Source organism: Leopardus geoffroyi, chromosome A2 (genome assembly GCF_018350155.1).
Source record: "Leopardus geoffroyi isolate Oge1 chromosome A2, O.geoffroyi_Oge1_pat1.0, whole genome shotgun sequence".
Lineage (NCBI taxonomy): Eukaryota > Metazoa > Chordata > Mammalia > Carnivora > Felidae > Leopardus > Leopardus geoffroyi.
This window is the reverse complement of record NC_059331.1, coordinates 14,653,588-14,669,760: the sequence shown is the minus strand read 5'-3', so window position 1 is coordinate 14,669,760 and position 16,173 is coordinate 14,653,588. Positions and strand designations below refer to the sequence as shown.

General features: G+C 58.7%; 2 protein-coding genes across 7 annotated transcripts; both read left to right on the top strand.

Annotated features, from left to right (window-relative positions):
• The first annotated feature begins 346 nt into the window (after positions 1-346).
• Positions 347-9,649, top strand: LOC123605536 (GEM interacting protein). 6 transcript variants are annotated; one of them, XM_045492567.1, is made up of 22 exons: positions 347-478; positions 1,398-1,482; positions 1,872-1,947; positions 2,060-2,117; positions 2,427-2,552; positions 2,637-2,701; positions 2,777-2,884; positions 3,252-3,332; positions 3,435-3,605; positions 3,711-3,848; positions 4,134-4,330; positions 4,647-4,753; positions 4,827-4,916; positions 5,277-5,354; positions 5,423-5,577; positions 5,794-5,982; positions 6,078-6,215; positions 6,317-6,513; positions 6,853-7,240; positions 8,173-8,223; positions 8,659-8,722; positions 8,852-9,649. In XM_045492567.1, exons 1-22 carry the CDS (start codon positions 460-462, stop codon positions 9,223-9,225), a joined length of 2,955 nt encoding a protein of 984 aa, XP_045348523.1. In that variant the 5' UTR covers positions 347-459; the 3' UTR covers positions 9,226-9,649. The 6 variants fall into 6 exon arrangements, with proteins under 6 accessions (XP_045348523.1, XP_045348525.1, XP_045348527.1 ...); XM_045492569.1 differs by lacking the exon at positions 5,277-5,354; XM_045492571.1 differs by lacking the exon at positions 6,317-6,513 and having other exon boundaries at positions 5,794-5,942.
• Positions 9,650-10,319: 670 nt separating this feature from the next.
• On the top strand, positions 10,320-13,639 carry LPAR2 (lysophosphatidic acid receptor 2). The gene is made up of 3 exons (XM_045492573.1): positions 10,320-10,690; positions 11,741-12,482; positions 13,211-13,639. Exons 2-3 carry the CDS (start codon positions 11,741-11,743, stop codon positions 13,522-13,524), a joined length of 1,056 nt encoding a protein of 351 aa, XP_045348529.1. The 5' UTR covers positions 10,320-10,690; the 3' UTR covers positions 13,525-13,639.
• The last annotated feature ends 2,534 nt before the right edge of the window (positions 13,640-16,173 follow it).

The window sequence follows — 16,173 nt, the reverse complement described above, 5'->3', positions numbered from 1 at the left end:
CTCTGCGGAGCCTGGATGGGTTCAGGGGTCCAAGGCCCCTGGGCAGGGAAGTCACTGAGTCGTGGAGTGTGGAAGATTCAGGGGCAGGAGCCCGGGACCAGAGAGTGTGCTGGAGCTTTGGCGCCGTGCAAAGATCTGGAGAGGAGAACCCTGGCCGGGATGGAATCATGGGGTGCCCATCTCTGGCCCCACACATCTCCTGCATCTCGGGCAGGGGGCGCAGGGGACGCGGTACACACTTCAGGGCCTCGGGGGCGTGGCCGAGCGGCTGAGGTGTAGTCGTGGGCGGAGCCTCTGATGAGCAGGGGCGTGTTCGCTCGCGGGCGTAGCCTCCGCTGGGCGGGGCTACGCAGAACCCGGGCGGCGGCGGCGGCCGGGGCAGGAAATCGGGGCTGAGCCCCGCCAGCGCGAGATCCCATCCCAGACCCGGTCCCCGCCGAGCGATCCTCTGGTCTTGTCATGGACGCAGCAGAGCCGGGTAGGCGGTCCGGGGTATGGGATCCGAGAGAGACCTCCCCCAACTGTACCCCACCTCCTAAACTGAGGCGCTTCGCCTGTCCTTTTCCGTCCAGAGACCCGGGAAAGGAGTCAGGAATGGGAAGGACACGGAAATCCTCTATTGTGGGGACCCCCAAGCCTAGAGGGGCCCAGAACACCATTCCCTGACCCCCTCCCCCTTTGGAGTCTTCACCCCGGATGCCTGGGGGAGGGAGCCCAGGAAGGGGAAGTGGCCGCTTCTGCTTCTGATACTTGTGATGGGGGGCAGGGGGAGGGCGACGCAGCAGGATCCCTACTGAGGAGGGGCCGTTGCTGATCTGGGCCCCTTAGAAGGGGGACTGTGGCAGAAATGTGGCAAGGTCCGACTTGTATTTCCGGCTCTCTTTGTGTCTCTGCTGTGCACGTTGAGTGTCACACGGTCTTTATGTTCCTCTGGTTTCAGTCTGCCTGTATGTGTTTGTGCCACAGGCTCTGTGCCGGCCTCTCCCACGTGTATTTCCATCTGTCTGGCCTGAGGTCCATGTGGTTCCATTGTCAAGCTGGCTCTCTCCCCAGGGACAGTGCTGCTGCATCTGGGGCATCTGTTTTGCCGCTTTGCTTCTGGGCCCATGTGTGTGTGGGTGTCTGTTCCTCTGAGCAGCTGCCCCTGTGTTGGGTTGTGCCTGATCCATCTGCCTGCCCTGAGCTGGCTTCACCCCAGGCCACACTGCCTCCATCCTGACTCTGACACCCACCCCCATCCCCCCCCCCTCCCCAAGGATCAGAACACTCTCTTTCTGTCTCCTCCCCTTCCTCCCCCCACCCCTTCAAAACAACCGGCTAAGGGCCTACCCTAGGTGTAAGTGCTGTGAGTGGAGGGAGGCCTCCATTGGCCCATGTGTGACACTCCCCTCCCCCAGGGCTACCCCCAGCTCCAGAGAGCAGGAAGAGGTACAGTGACATCTTCCGGAGCCTGGACAACCTCGAGATCTCACTGGGGAACGTGTGAGTCTGAGCCTGGGCCACCCCCAAATCCCTAATCGTTTAGGTGCCTCACTAGGAACCTACAACGTCTGGATCCACTTACCTAATAACCTGAGAAGTCTTAAATGGGTCCCTGAAACGTTTAAAACGTCTTAAACGTTTAAAACGTTTGAGATCCTTATAATCCCACCCTATGAACCCCAGATTTACCTGGGACCTTTCAAACTCTCTCAAGTCCCATGACAAAAAGTCACCTAATTTCCCCCAAAACCACTCAGACTTCCCACGTTACAAGAGATGTCACAGAGGTAATGTCCAGGACCATCATTCAAACTGCCCTGGGGGCCCCCAGCACCCCTAGGCAGGACAGACTGGGTGGAGGGTGGCATCTTGACACCCTTACCTCCCAGGACCCTTGAGATGCTGCCTGGAGACCCCGTGCTTTCAGGAGACCCAGAGTCTGACAAGACCCCCACAGCCACTGAGGTGAAGGGCGGGACCAATGAGGCAGGGAGGAGGGGGCCTCCAGGAGGAGGGGCTCTAGGGGGTTGAGGCCCCTGCCCTGCTTGCTCCTGAATGCTGTCTCCCTACCTCTCAGACCAGTGAAACCAGCCTTTGGAGTGGCCTCTCCCTGGAGGGTCCGGCACCCCTTACAGGTAGGGGGCTTTGAGGCCAGGGGAGTGGGGGCAGAAAGGACTCCTTCCCTCAGCAAGTCATCACCGACTGTCTGTTCCACGTGCCAGGGAAACAACAGTACGCGACAGAGCTGAGCCCCTGCCCTCAGGGATCCCTCAGTCTGGGTGGAGAGTCAGTATAAAATTGCAACCTGGACGAGATCATAAAAGGGCGTTTGGGGAAAGCCACAGGGTATAGAATAGTGGTCACTGGTCTGGCCTTGGGGCTCAGGGAAAGCTTCGACAGCAGCCTCGGGGGTCAGAGGTCAGAGGTCCACTCTCCTGCCCCAGGGGAAGAATTGGACCTGCGGCTCATTCGGACCAAGGGGGGTGTGGATGCAGCTCTGGAGTATGCCAAGACCTGGAGCCGCTATGCCAAGGAGCTGCTGGCCTGGACCGAGAAGAGAGCCAGCCTTGGTGAGGGTCCCTTCTACCCTGCCTCAGACCCCAGGCAGTGCCCACATCCTGCCCAACTCAGACCCTGGCTGTCTCCCCCTACAGAGCTAGAGTTTACCAAAAGCATCATGAAGATCGCCGAGGCTGGCAAGGTGGCAATCCACCAGCAGGTAGCTGTGACCAGATGCCCCCGCCCCGATCCCCTAGATCCTCGGCGTCCCCCAACACCTACTCTCCCACCCCAGAGCCATATGCCACTGCAGTACATCTACACCCTGTTTCTGGAACATGACCTCAGCCTGGGAGCCCTGGCCATGGAAACAGTGGCCCAGCAGAAAAGAAATTTCTCCCAGGTGAGGGGGCCCTGCCGCACACCATCCAGGCTGTTTTGCTGATGAGGAAGCTCAGGCCCAGGGATGCTGAGGAACTTGCCCAAGGTCACCCAGCAGAGATTCAAACCAGGCTTCCTGTACAATTGCAAAACTGTGCTTTTGCTCCTTTGCAGGGCTTGGGGGGAAAAGTGCCGAGTGTTCACAGGCAGAGAGCTTTGGCATCTCTGGGGCCAGGCTTTACTAAGGATGAGGTGGGGACACTGCAGGGAGAGGGGGTGGGGAGCGTGCAGACCCAGAAAAGGGTCCAGAGGATGAAAGGCACGCGGTAGCGGGAAGCAGAAAGACTGGGTGGCCCTGAGGCAGCACCCCCATCTGTCCCCCTTGCCAGCCCCTGGCAGCCAAACGAACTGAGATCGAGAAGTGGCGGAAGGAGTTTAAGGAGCAGTGGCTGAAAGAGCAGAAGCGGATGGTGAGGCCTGGCAGGGTGGGTACCAGCGTGCGGCTGGTGGATGAGAGGAAGCGGTGCTGATCTATTCCCTTCTGTCCCTGTCCCCTCCCCCCACGACCCCAGAATGAGGCAGTGCAGGCACTCCGGAGGGCCCAGCAACAGTACCTGCAGCGCAGCGAGGACCTGTGGGTTCGCTCCCAGGCGTCCCCTGAGGACCCGGCACCCCAGGCCTCGCCGGGACCCAGCAAACAGCAGGAGCGGCGGCGGCGATCACGAGAGGAGGCTCAGGCCAAGGTGGGGACCTGGCCCTGTCCCCTCCCCTCCCCCCCGCCCCCCAGCACTTCGGTGCGCCCCACCCCACACTCCATCCTACCGGTGCCCCGGCCTCGGTTTCCCCAGGCGCAGGAGGCCTTGGCGCTGTACCAGGCCTGTGTCCGTGAGGCGAACGCACGGCAGCAGGACCTGGAGGCCGCCAAGCAGCGGATCGTGTCGCATGTGCGCAAGCTGGTGCTGCAGGGGGATGAAGTGCTGAGGCGGGTGAGGCCTTTCCCCACTGCCGCCCCTCAGCTGAGGGCCCCCTGCCCCTAACCCTTCTCCAGGGCGCCAGAACTCCTCCCTAGACAGCCAGTTTCCACCCTCAGTCCCTGAGGGCACCTCGGCCTCTCGAGTCCTGCCCACCCCCCCACCCCCGCCCTTACCCCACTCCATCCAGGCCAGGCTCTGATCACACCCTCCTCCCTAAGCTGCCCCCAACCCCTGACCATGCTGGTGTCTCTAAAGTTCAGGCTCTGCTCCTCTCTCACTGTAGTCTGCTCCCCACAGGTGACCCTGGGACTGTTAGGGCTTCGAGGGGCGCAAGCAGAGCGTGGTCCCCGTGCCTTCTCTGCCCTGGCTGAGTGCTGTGAGCCCTTTGAGCCTGGCCAGCGCTACCAGGAGTACGTGAGGGCGCTGCGGCCCGAGGCCCCACCACCCCCGCCGCCTGCCTTCTCCTTCCAGGAGTTCGTGCCCACTGCACACAGGTGGGCCCCCTGGGAGCAGGGTCAGGCGTGAGATCCAGAGACACAGTTTCAGGCTGTTGGAGCCACCAGGCTGAGTACTCAGGGTCAGGAAACTCAATGAGGTTTTGAGTTCTTGGATTAATACTGAGGCTCTTATTTTGGGGGAGGGGTCCCAGTTCTGGGAGAGTCCGAACTTCAGGGTCACTGTATTGGGTGCTCACTGGTGTCAAGGCTTGCAGACCCAAGTGCTTGGATTTGGGTCCTAAATGCAATGCCTAGGTGATGTCATCCCAGGGCAGTTTCCTGGTTATCAGAGCCCTCACGCTTCTCCTTTCAGCTCCCCTCTGGACACAAGAAAGAAGCTCTCTGGCCCCCTACCCCCACGGCTGGATGAGAGTGCGGCTGAGGCAGGCCCTTGGGATGATGTAGGCACAGGCTGCCAGGGTGAGTGCGGTGAGGGGTGGGCAGGAGTGGTGCTGGGGCAAGGGTCCATCCTAATTGACCTGTTCCCTTCTAGGGACTCCAGGCCCCACTCCAAGCAGCGACGTGGACAGCGTGGGTGGTAGCAGTGAGTCTCGGTCCCTGGACTCTCCCACTTCCAGCCCAGGTGGGGCCAGGACCTGACCGTAACCCATTCCCTACGTCTAACCACCCTCCAGACCCTGGCCAGGCTCTGACCCTCAGTCTCTAACCTATCACTTGACCTCTGACCTACCTGCACTCCTGACCTATTTCCTATATCCTCTGATTCATTCTCTTGAGCTAATTTCTGAACCGCCCCCCCAGATCGCTGACCCATTTCTGCAACCCCTAACCTCTGCCTTGAACTCCCTCCTGATCTCTAACCGTTACCCCAAGGGAATCTGTGGGTGGTTCTGGAAAGCCTAAAAACCAGGCATATCTCCTTAGCCCTGGCGCTTCCTAATGACCCCTGTGACCCCCAACCTCTGTGACCCTATGACTCCAGGCCCTGGCACAAGGCGGTTGGTGAAGGTGTCATCCACAGGCACCGAGTCCTCAGATGACTTTGAGGAGCGAGACCCTGGTGAGGCTGGAAGCAGGTGGGGCATGGCAGGGGGTGGACCAGGCACCCCTGACCCTGTATCCCCACAGACCTGGGAGATGGGCTGGAGAACGGTTCAGGAAGCCCCTTCAGGAAGTGGACACTATCTGGCGCAGCCCAGACCCACCGACTGCGGCGGCTACGGGGCCCAGCCAAGTGCCGCGAGTGTGAAGCCTTCATGGTCAGCGGGATTGAGTGTGAGGAGGTGCGGCCTGGGCCCATGAGCCAGTGACCTGTTATGACCCCAGTGACCTCCCTGACCCCAGGCACCTGACCTGAAATCCCTATGACCTTTCTGCCCTTGGGACCTGCCCTGATCTAAAGATGTCCTATGAGCCCCCTGCCCCCTGAGGATCCCTACGACCTTCTCTTCCCCTGCTGACCTCTGATGACCTCCTTGACCCTATAACCTTCCCTTCAGTGCTTTCTGACCTGCCACAAGCGGTGCCTGGAGACTCTACTGATCCTCTGTGGACATAAGCGACTCCCCGCCCGGACTGCCCTCTTTGGGGTCGACTTCCTGCAGCTGCCCAGGGACTTCCCGGAGGAGGTGCCCTTTGTGATCACCAGGTGCACGGCCGAGATAGAACAGCGTGCCCTGGGTGTGCAGGTGCCGCCTTGACTCTTGACCATCCCCAATAGTGACCTGGTCCTCTTGATGGCTGTATCGTAAGCCAGATGTCCATTTCCTGCCTTGCCCTGCAGGGCATTTATCGGATCAGCGGGTCCCGGGTCCGCGTGGAGCGGCTATGCCAGGCTTTCGAGAATGGCCGAGGGTTGGTGGACATGTCAGGAAACTCCCCTCACGATGTCTCGAGTGTCCTCAAGCGATTCCTCCAGGAGGTGGGTACTCAGTGGCTCAGGGGTAGGGGCCGGGCGGGCTCAGGCTGAGGACCCTCTGCAGCCCACCCACACCCATGTCCCTCCCACCATTCCACCCTCAGCTCACTGACCCCGTGGTCCCCTTCCACCTCTACGACGCCTTCATCTCTCTGGCTAAGACCCTGCATGCAGACCCTGGGCACGACCCTGGGACCCCCAGCCCCAGCCCTGAGGTTATCTGCTCGCTGAAGACCCTCTTGGTGCAGCTGCCTGACTCTAACTACAGCACCCTGCGGCACCTGGTGGCCCATCTGTTCAGGTGTGCACTGTCCCTGACCTTGAAATGTGATTTCTGACCTAAGGCACGGATCTGTGACCCTGTCCCTGGACATATGACTACTCATCTCTGGGACTGACCCCTGCCACTGACTTCTGACCTTTGCATGTGTTTTCTGAGCTCTGTATCTTAATAGATGACTCCAGACTTTGGGTGCTGACCCCTGATCTCCATTGCCAGGCATGTAGCTGCTGGTCTCAATGACCGGGACCACTTACCCAGGACTTGGGCAAGTGGCCGCTAGCCTGGCCTACAGCTCCTCCCTGATGACCAGTGACCACGCATGCCATGCCCTGACCCTTTTCCTCATACTGTCCCCAGGGTGGCTGCACAGTTTGAGGAAAACAAGATGTCTGCCAACAACCTGGGCATTGTGTTTGGGCCAACGCTGCTGCGGCCACCAGACGGTCCAGGGGCAGCTGGTGCTGGCCCTGTCACCTGCCTACTAGACTCTGGGCACCAGGCTCAGCTCATTGAGTTCCTCATTGTTAACTACGAGCAAATCTTTGGGATGGACGACCTCCCCGTGGCCACTGAGCCTCCACCCCAAGACCCCAGTCCAGCTCCTGGGGCTCTCACAATCAACCCCCAGCCACCACCCTCATACCCTGCCTCAGATCCCCTGCCCTCAGTCCTAACCTCGGACCCCAACCCAGACCCTGATCCCCACAGTACCTTGGAGAAGCATCCTGAAGCTACGCCTCCTGAGGTAGGAACCCACTGGGCCCACAGACGGGTAGGCCTTCTCTGCATTTAAGCGTCTCACTCTCCTGTCTCCCTTCCTTCCTTTGCCTTTAAAATTTTCTCTTTCATCCCCTTTCTCCCTTCCTTATTTACCTTGTGCTCATTCTGGAAGGAAAAGAGAGGAATGGAACGGCGGGGGGGGGGGGGGGGGGGGGGGGCGGGTAATAAGGGAGGAACAAGAAGGTATAGCTCTGCAGTTACTAACAAGGGTGATCATTTACTCCTTCAACGGAACATTTATTGAACACCTAGTGTGTACTGAGCATTGTTGTAGCAGGCATTACACATACATCAGTGAGTAAATTATTGAGAGACCCCATCCTTTTGGTGACTGCACTCTGGTGTGGAAGAGACCAACAATAAAAAAAAAATAGGATAGATACAAAGTCAGTTTATAGGACATTACAAGGTGACAAGTACTATGGAGAAAAGAAAGGGTAGCATAAGGTAAGGGACACTGGGGGCACCAAGGAGAGGTGGAGGGCAGCTTGTAGCAGTAAATAGGATTCTGTGGGCCGGTCCCATGGAGAAGGTGGATTCGAGCAAGGACTGGAACAATGTGGGAACAATCTGGGGAACGGTGTTCCAAAGAGAGCAGCCAGTGCAAAGGCCCCAAGGTAAGAACATTCCTGGTGTGTTTAGGGCACAGCCCCAAGCTGTAATGAATTACTGAGGAGAAGGTGCTAGAAAGTGAAGCGCAAGAGGGGTCTTAATGCCTTTAATGCCCTTAATGCCACGCAGACCGTGCACCTACTATGCATGGGCACTGCATAAGCGTCCTATCATCCTCACCACGGCTGTGAGAGGTAGACACTGTTAGTGAAAATCATTTACAGATGAGACTCCTACAGGGGGCTTCCCTGTCCCTCAGGTCCTGATACACATAGCATTCCTTAGAACATGGACCTCCCCCCGACAAGCAGCCCGGAACTGGCGAAGGAGCAGTCAGTGAGTTCTGGGTCTCTGAGAAATGGAATGGTTCAGAAAGTGCTTGGGACATGTGGAAAGAACTCCAGCAGCTATTAGCATTTAACTAAAGGATGAACTGAAGGATACACAGATCAACTAAAAAGCAGGTGCAAGGTTGCAGAGAAGGAGGGAGACAGGTAGTTCCCCTGGTCCTAATGTGGACATGGCTGAGTCACTCCCTGGGCTGGCCCTCTGCTGAGCAAGGGCATTCCTGCCTTCATGGAGCCCACAGTCGAAATTAATAACATTGCTCTGCACGAGGGGACAAACAGTACACTGTTAAGGGCATCGTCTCCCCAGATACCCAAACTGCCAAAGATCTTTTGCATGTGGAACAAACCCTCAGGTTTCCCAAGAGTCTCAAAGAACTGGAATTTTATTGTTGGGGTTTTGGTCTTCGGTTTGTTCCTGTAGATTCCAGTTCCACAGAGTGACGACAGAGAAGTGGCTGATGACACCAAAGAGGAAGGAGAGGAAGGTGAGTAAGTAGGGGGGAGCCCAGGAGTTATAGGGATATCCTTGCTTGGGGTGGCTTAGCTGAGAGATGACTCCCAGGAGATACCCTGAGGACTTAGGGATGCTCAGCACTGACCACCCCAACCCACAGTGTCCAGCCAAGGTCCAGAGGACTCACTCCTGGGAACACAATCCCGTGGTCACTTCAGCCGCCAGCCAGTGAAATATCCCCGGGGCGGCGTTCGGCCAGTCACCCACCAGCTGTCCAGCTTGGCCCTGGTGGCTTCCAAATTGTGCGAGGAGACCCTTGTGACATCAGTGCCCCGAGGAAGCTTGCGGAGGAGGGGACCTGGCCCTACCGCCTCCTCCCCTGAGGGCAGCCCTCTGCGCCGCACCCCGCTGCCCAAGCATTTTGAGATCACCCAAGAGACAGCCCGGCTACTCTCCAAGCTACACAGCGAGGCTGTGCCCAAGGCCACCTGCTGTCCAGACCCCCAACCTGAGGAAGTCGAGGACCATCTCTGACCATCCCAGCATTCTGACCAAGGAGGAAAGGACTCAGAAGGTGTTCAGTGTTGGGGCGTCTGGAGGGTTCCTGTAAGGAAAGACTACATGGCCTCAGGTACTAAAACCCTTTTGGAGGCAATGTATCAGGATCCCTCAACTGGACACCGGTCACTGCGAAGCATCAGGGCCACTCAGGTTCAGAGAGGTTAGTCAGGGTCAATGCTCAGGGTCAATATAGGTCATGGGATTCTTGACATCCACTCTAGTCTCTGACCCCTAGGACAGGGGTGCCTTTTGCTACTTTGGTTGTGGCCACTCCCCTACCTCTGCCTGTCTTCTTAGCTGACCTCAGGTGACCAGCACTTGGGAGTGGGCAGCCCAAACTCAACATCCAGGTGGTACCTGGGGTGTGATGGCCTCAGAATAAACTGTGTCCTTTATACCCTTGAATGTCTTTCTTTGCCAGGGGAGGGTGATGGGAGAGATGGGTGAGGGTAGCATCCTTTGGCCCCATTTACCCACCAGAGACACCAAGGCCCCCTTTCATCCCCAAACATGCTTGAGCACCTACAGGCAGTACGGGCTGAACCCGGGCACCAGGCTGAGTCACACCGGCCCGGCCCTCCCGGAGCTCCACGTCCCCGATCCGGTCCTGCATAATCAAACAAATATAACAAAGTGCAGATAACTGGGACAATGGGGCTGTGTGCTCTGGGCTGTGGGAGCCCAGGGCCGCCACAAGCCGGGGCCGGGCAGCGGGCAGCGCTGCCGGGGGTGGAGGGCGTGGGGGCGGGATTTTCGAGAAACTTGAGTGCTCCCGGAGGGTCACCTGGGGCCGGAGAGGTCCGAGGGGCACCGGAGGCCGCTGCGCGCGGTAGCTGAGCGCTCAAGAAACGGAGGCGGGGCGGGGGTCCCGGCTGTAGGAGCCCAGTCGGATCAGGGCGTGGCTTGGAACTCAGCGACGGATTGGACGCCAGGGAGCGGGCGGGGTGGCCGGGCGGGGGCGCGGACCCTGAGACCACCCGGAGCTGCGCCCAGGCTGCGCGAGGTCACTGCGGTAATTCCCGGGACTTGAGTGACTCAGCCCCCGGAAGGCTCGAAACTGCGTGCGTGTGGGGTGCGCGAGGACGGGGGCGGGGGTCCCGCGCCGGAAGTGGAGAGGGGCGACCGAGAGGCCGTGAGGCCTGGAGGAAATGAGGGGGCGGAGGGGGGGCTGAGGTTCCGGGAGACCTTGTCCGTACCGCAGCCGCCGGGCTCCCCCAGGTGGCAGAGACGGGGCGGGGCTCCCCCAGGTGGCGAGGGCGGGGCGCTGCGCCAAGGCAGGGGCGGGACCCCGCCTCCCGTGCTCTTTTGGCTGCCCGCGCCCAGCGCACTCGGACGCTCCTCGGCTCCCCGCCGCGGTCACCAGGCTATGGGGCTGGGGCTGGGGCCCGCCCCGACCCCCGGGGAGGCCGCCCCTACTGCGGCGTGACGGGCGGCCCAGGTGAGGCGGGTACTGACGGTGGTAGGTGGGCGCGGGTCCCAGGTAGGGCGCGGCACGTGCCTGCGGGGCCCGGGCCCGCCCCTTGCCCCCCTCCTCTCCTGTTCCCCAGCTCCTCCTCTAGCCTGGGGGCGCCGGGAGGCCCGGCCGGCTGCAGCCTCCCTGACCGCCCCCTTTGTCCGCGAGGGTGCCAGGGTCCTCCGACCCACTCAGAAAGGCCCGATGCCCCGCCCGCTTCGGGAGCGCTCGCGCCCAAAGCCCGCCGCCCAACTTCTGGGGCTGCCTCGCTGTCCAACTCTGATAGACCTGGTCACCTCCACGCTCTCGCACGGACAGCAGTGACCCCACCCTGCGCACACACGTCCCCTGGGCTCTGCTCCCTTCGATGATCCCGGCACCAAACAGACCCTCCCTCACTTTCACAGCTCACGCCCCCTTTGTTCCTCCCTCCCCCCATCCCTAGTACAGGTTGGCCGCGCTTGGGCAGATGATTTCTTGTTGGTTTTTTGTTTGGCTTATTTTGCTTCTTTATTTGATTTTTTTTTTATTAAAAAAATTTTTTTTAATGTTTATTTGTTTTGGGAGAGAGAGAGCATCAGTAGGGGAGGGGCAGAGAGAGAGAGAGAGAGAGACAGACTCTGAAGCAGGCTCCAGGCTCTGAGCTGTCAGCACAGAGCCTACTCGGGGCTGGAACCCACAAACCACAAGATCATGACCTGAGCCAAAAGCAGGCGTTTAACCGACTGGGCCACTCAGGCGCCCCTTATTTTTCTCCTTTAGATTAAAAAAGAAAAAAAAGCCAGTCATTTGATTTGGGAGATATCTTTGTAAGCGTCTTAGTCAATAAGCAACCGCTGCCCATCCCCCCCGCACTCCCACCGTGTAGCTTGCTTTTCCAGGTTACCCTGGTCTCCACCACGGCCACTTTACCCTGAGGCATCTGACTTTGAGACCCTTGCCCTTCCTGTCCTGACCCTCCCCTCTGGCCGCTGCTCCTTCCTGTATCCTTGCAACAAATGCCACCTGCGCTGACCTCTCCCTCTGTGCCCCCAGATGGTCAGCATGGGCCAGTGCTACTACAATGAGACCATCGGCTTCTTCTACAACAACAGTGGCAAGGAGCTCAGCTCCCACTGGCGGCCCAAGGATGTAGTTGTGGTGGCTCTGGGGCTGACCGTCAGCGTGCTGGTGCTGCTGACCAACCTGCTGGTGATCGCGGCCATCGCCTCCAACCGCCGCTTCCACCAGCCCATTTACTACCTGCTGGGCAACCTGGCTGCAGCTGACCTCTTTGCCGGTGTGGCCTACCTCTTCCTCATGTTCCACACGGGCCCTCGCACTGCGAGGCTCTCGGTGGAGGGCTGGTTTGTGCGGCAGGGCCTGCTGGACACGAGCCTGACGGCGTCAGTGGCCACGCTGCTGGCCATCGCCGTGGAGCGGCACCGCAGTGTGATGGCCGTGCAGCTGCACAGCCGCCTGCCCCATGGCCGAGTCGTCATGCTCATCGTGGGGGTGTGGGTGGCCGCGCTGGGCCTGGGGCTGCTGCCCGCCCACTTCTGGCACTGCCTCTGTGCCCTGGACCGCTGCTCACGCATGGCCCCCCTGCTCAGCCGTTCCTACCTGGCCGTCTGGGCCCTGTCCAGCCTGCTTGTCTTCCTGCTCATGGTGGCTGTCTACACCCGCATTTTCTTCTATGTGAGGCGGAGGGTGCAGCGCATGGCAGAGCATGTCAGCTGCCACCCGCGCTACCGAGAGACCACACTCAGCCTGGTCAAGACCGTTGTCATCATTCTGGGTGAGTGAGTGCCCTCAGCTGGCCCAGGGTTGCAGGACCCCTGCTTCCCCCACCCAACTCCCACGAGACAGGGGAGGGGAGGATTTGGGTGGGGAATGTTCTCCAAGGAGGTGACATCTAAGCAGAGACCTGAAAGCTGGGGAAGGGAAGAGTTCCAGGCAGAGGGGACAGAAGGTGAGAGCCCCGCAGGACTGGGCCAGTGTCTCCAAAGAGGAGGCCGGTGTGGCTGGAGAGAAGCAAGAGAGAAGGTCAGCATCGCCTCGAAGGGCACAGGCAAGAGTCAGATTTTGTTCTGAGTTCTGGGGGAAGAAGCGCTTAAGAGTTCTTAGCAGGGAGGAACGAGATCTGTCTGGCTGTTGAGTAGTCTGAGTGGGGGAGGCGGCAAGGTGTATCCCAGGAGGATACACCCCCATACCCCAAGATCAAAGAGTGCCTCTTCCCTACGATCCCCTCCCTCCCCGCCCCAAGTAACTGGCCTGTCCCACAGTGACCTCCTTTTCCCCACAGAACCAGCCTCCATGTAGAAATGCCCAGCACCCTATCTACCGTGTACCGGTTAGGAAAGGTATCCCTCTGGCAGACAGATCAGAGAACCGTGTCCGGCCCCTCTTGCCCTGCAACAGTGGCCGTTGTCTGAGCTCCACAGACCCCTCCAGCCCTGAGCTCTAAGCTGTGGGCGCCAGGCCCCCTGCTAGCCGGCTCTGCTTACCTCAGGCTCCATCCTGCAGGGGCGTTCGTGGTCTGCTGGACGCCGGGCCAGGTGGTGCTGCTTCTGGACGGTCTGGACTGCAAGTCCTGCAATGTTCTGGCTGTGGAGAAGTATTTCCTACTCTTGGCTGAGGCCAACTCACTGGTCAATGCCGTGGTGTACTCGTGCCGAGATGCTGAGATGCGCCGCACCTTCCGCCGCCTCCTCTGCTGTCTGTGCCTTCGCCGGTCCACGCACGAGTCTGCCCGCTACGCACCCTCCGCCCGAACGGGTGCCAGCACTCGCATCATGCTTCCTGAGAATGGCCATCCCCTGATGGACTCCACCCTTTAGCCAACCTGGGACTTCACTGGGGTGCCGCAGATGCCAGATCGTAGCCGCTGACCACTCGTGGACGCACCTGGCTCTACCCAATCTGCAGGACAGACTTAAAGGCAGACCCCCAGTCTGCCGTGGCGCAACTCCACTGCCGGTCTCCCCCAGGCACACAGCTCTGCCTGCTCCGGGGGCCTGGGGGTGTGGGGTCACCTCTAAATGCCCAGGAGAAAAGTCAGATGGGGTTCAGGAATCTGCTAATTAATCATCTCAGGTTTTGGGGGTTTTAACTGACATTTTCTATTTTTACCACACATCCCTGGTAAACCCTGTGGACTGCTTCCTTGTCTGTGGTGATGTGGGTGTCAAAGATGGGAGAGATGAGGCCACCCCGCCCAGTGAGACAGGGTGACACGGACCGTGGATGCCCCATCTGCCTGAAGCTGATTCTTTAGGGGCGCAGACTGAGGGGTGCTGAGTGTGATCTGGGAAAAGGTTTGTGGCCCCTTGCAGCCTCTGGGGTCTTGTCAGTCCGTTATTAGAATCGAGGGGGTCTGTGGGGGAGAGCATGATATAAGGAGTAAGTCTTTCCACTGAGGTCTCCAGAGCATTTTCTATCAACAACTCAAGAGAGTCCCGTCTGTCCCTGTGTCCCAGAATTGTCCGCCTCAGCTCAGGCTAGGCTGGGATCTCCTCAGCCCTGTTCTCTTTCATCTTTGATCTCTGCACGGCTGTTACTCTCTCTTTTTTAAGTAATCTCTACATCCAACATGGGGCTCAAACTCACAACCCCAAGATCAGGAATCGCATGTTCTACCGACTGAGCCAGCCAGGTGCCCCACTCCATTTCTCTTGTTGGAGGTCTTACACGCATTCTCTTTGCCTCGGTCTCCTCTGCCTGTTCCCCTGCCTCGAACTCACCTTCCCCCCCCCCCCCCAACTGTCTCTGTCCTCTGGAGCCCACAGTGGTCTCTGGCCTGTGTGAGCCCTCTTTCTCCTGCCTGCCCTTTCGTCTGAGTCCAGGTTATTAATAGTCAGGTGTGTCCATCCCCTTCCCTGCCCCCCGACCAAGGGGAGTAGGGTCCATGGAGCAGGATGCAGGATTTTAGAGTTGCCATTTCCCAGGCTCCTCTGATGTGCCTGGCACTCTGATAAGCACTGTAGTTGCATTATTTAATCATCACTTGCATCTTGTGGTGCAGGTATGACACTTACTTTCACAGGACAGGAGCTCAGAGGGGTTGCCATCTGGCCTGTGGTTGCAAAGCTTCAAAAGACACAGAGATGAATCAAGGGACTAGAGAGGCACCTGGGGAGAGGGCTTTGGATTCCCCACAGAGTCAAGAGTTGGTCACAACCTCAGCTTGGTTTTCCTCATCTCACCCCACAGCCCCCCAAGGCTCAGACATGCCATGATGATCCCCCTCTCAGGTGCTCATAAAGGCACCCTGCTAGGTACAGTGTAGACCAGAATCTGGATTGTCTGCTTCCGCTTAAGGGGGGGCAGGGGGATACAAGGTTATAGCCTCTTAAGGTTCACATGCTAAATAAAAGCCTCCCATTGGAGGCCAAATTCTTAAATCACTAAAGCACACATTGCCGAAGAATCAAAAACATCTAGGTCCCTTCTTCACTGAATGGGGCTGGGTTTCCCTTTGGGAAAACTCCCCCTGCCCTAAGACAGCTCTGTGGGGCGGCAAGAATGAACCGGGATGCTGGATACTTCAGGATCCGAGGTGGGCAGCATGTCTTCTAGGGCCTGAGGCCTGAAATCTCCACAGATGATGACCCTCCCACCATATGCCTGGGCACAGGCCCATGAAAGGCAGCCCTTGCCTCTGCCGGACTCCAGGCCCATTGGACAGACATGTCACTTTAGGTGCCAAAGCCACTTCCTATGGGGTGGGGACCCCAAGTGGCCTCCCAAAGGCACTTTTAAGTTTCACTTGCTCTGAGCTGGCCGCTCGCGCACTAGTATCCTCCGGGCTCTAACCCACACTCCTCTGGTCTCCTTTGGCATCTTGTCCCATCGATTTTTCCCTCTTCTGTAGGTGTCTCCGCCATGCAAGTTTCGGTCCCTAAAGCTTTCAACCCTCCGCCCCCACTGTTCTCTGGAAGACACTGAAATTACACACAACTTTGAGGTTTCACGTACAGGGCTGCTGAACTTTTGTATAGGGCAACAGCTGTTCCCCTGACAACAGTCATGGTCCCCACAACTTCTAGTACTTCCTCTTACTGGGGCCAAGTGGCAGGTTTCCTTACTCGGGGAGCTTTCAAAGGGGTTCTTCACATCCCGCATCACTCATTTCCACTCCCTGCCGTCCTCTTTGGAGTCCTCCAATCCAGTCACACCAGATCGGGTGACTGTGTTTCCTCTCCAGCGGCAATGAGAACATGGGCCTTGGCCTGAAGGGTTTCCAGAGAGACTGAGGACCCTTGAGGAGCCTGCGTCTCGAATCCGTCCTCAGAGAAAACGGGCTCCAGCAGGTCCTGTGACTTTGGAGAAGTGATTCGTGTGCAGTCTGTTCCTTTTCTCTCACACGATGAGCCTTCTCTGACGCTGTGAGGTCTGGTGGTTTGAAACAAAAGACCTGTGGACATCCACTCTTACTTGGGGTGGGTACACCTCAGAGCAGACCCTCAGGAAGCATCCTTCAGTAGCTC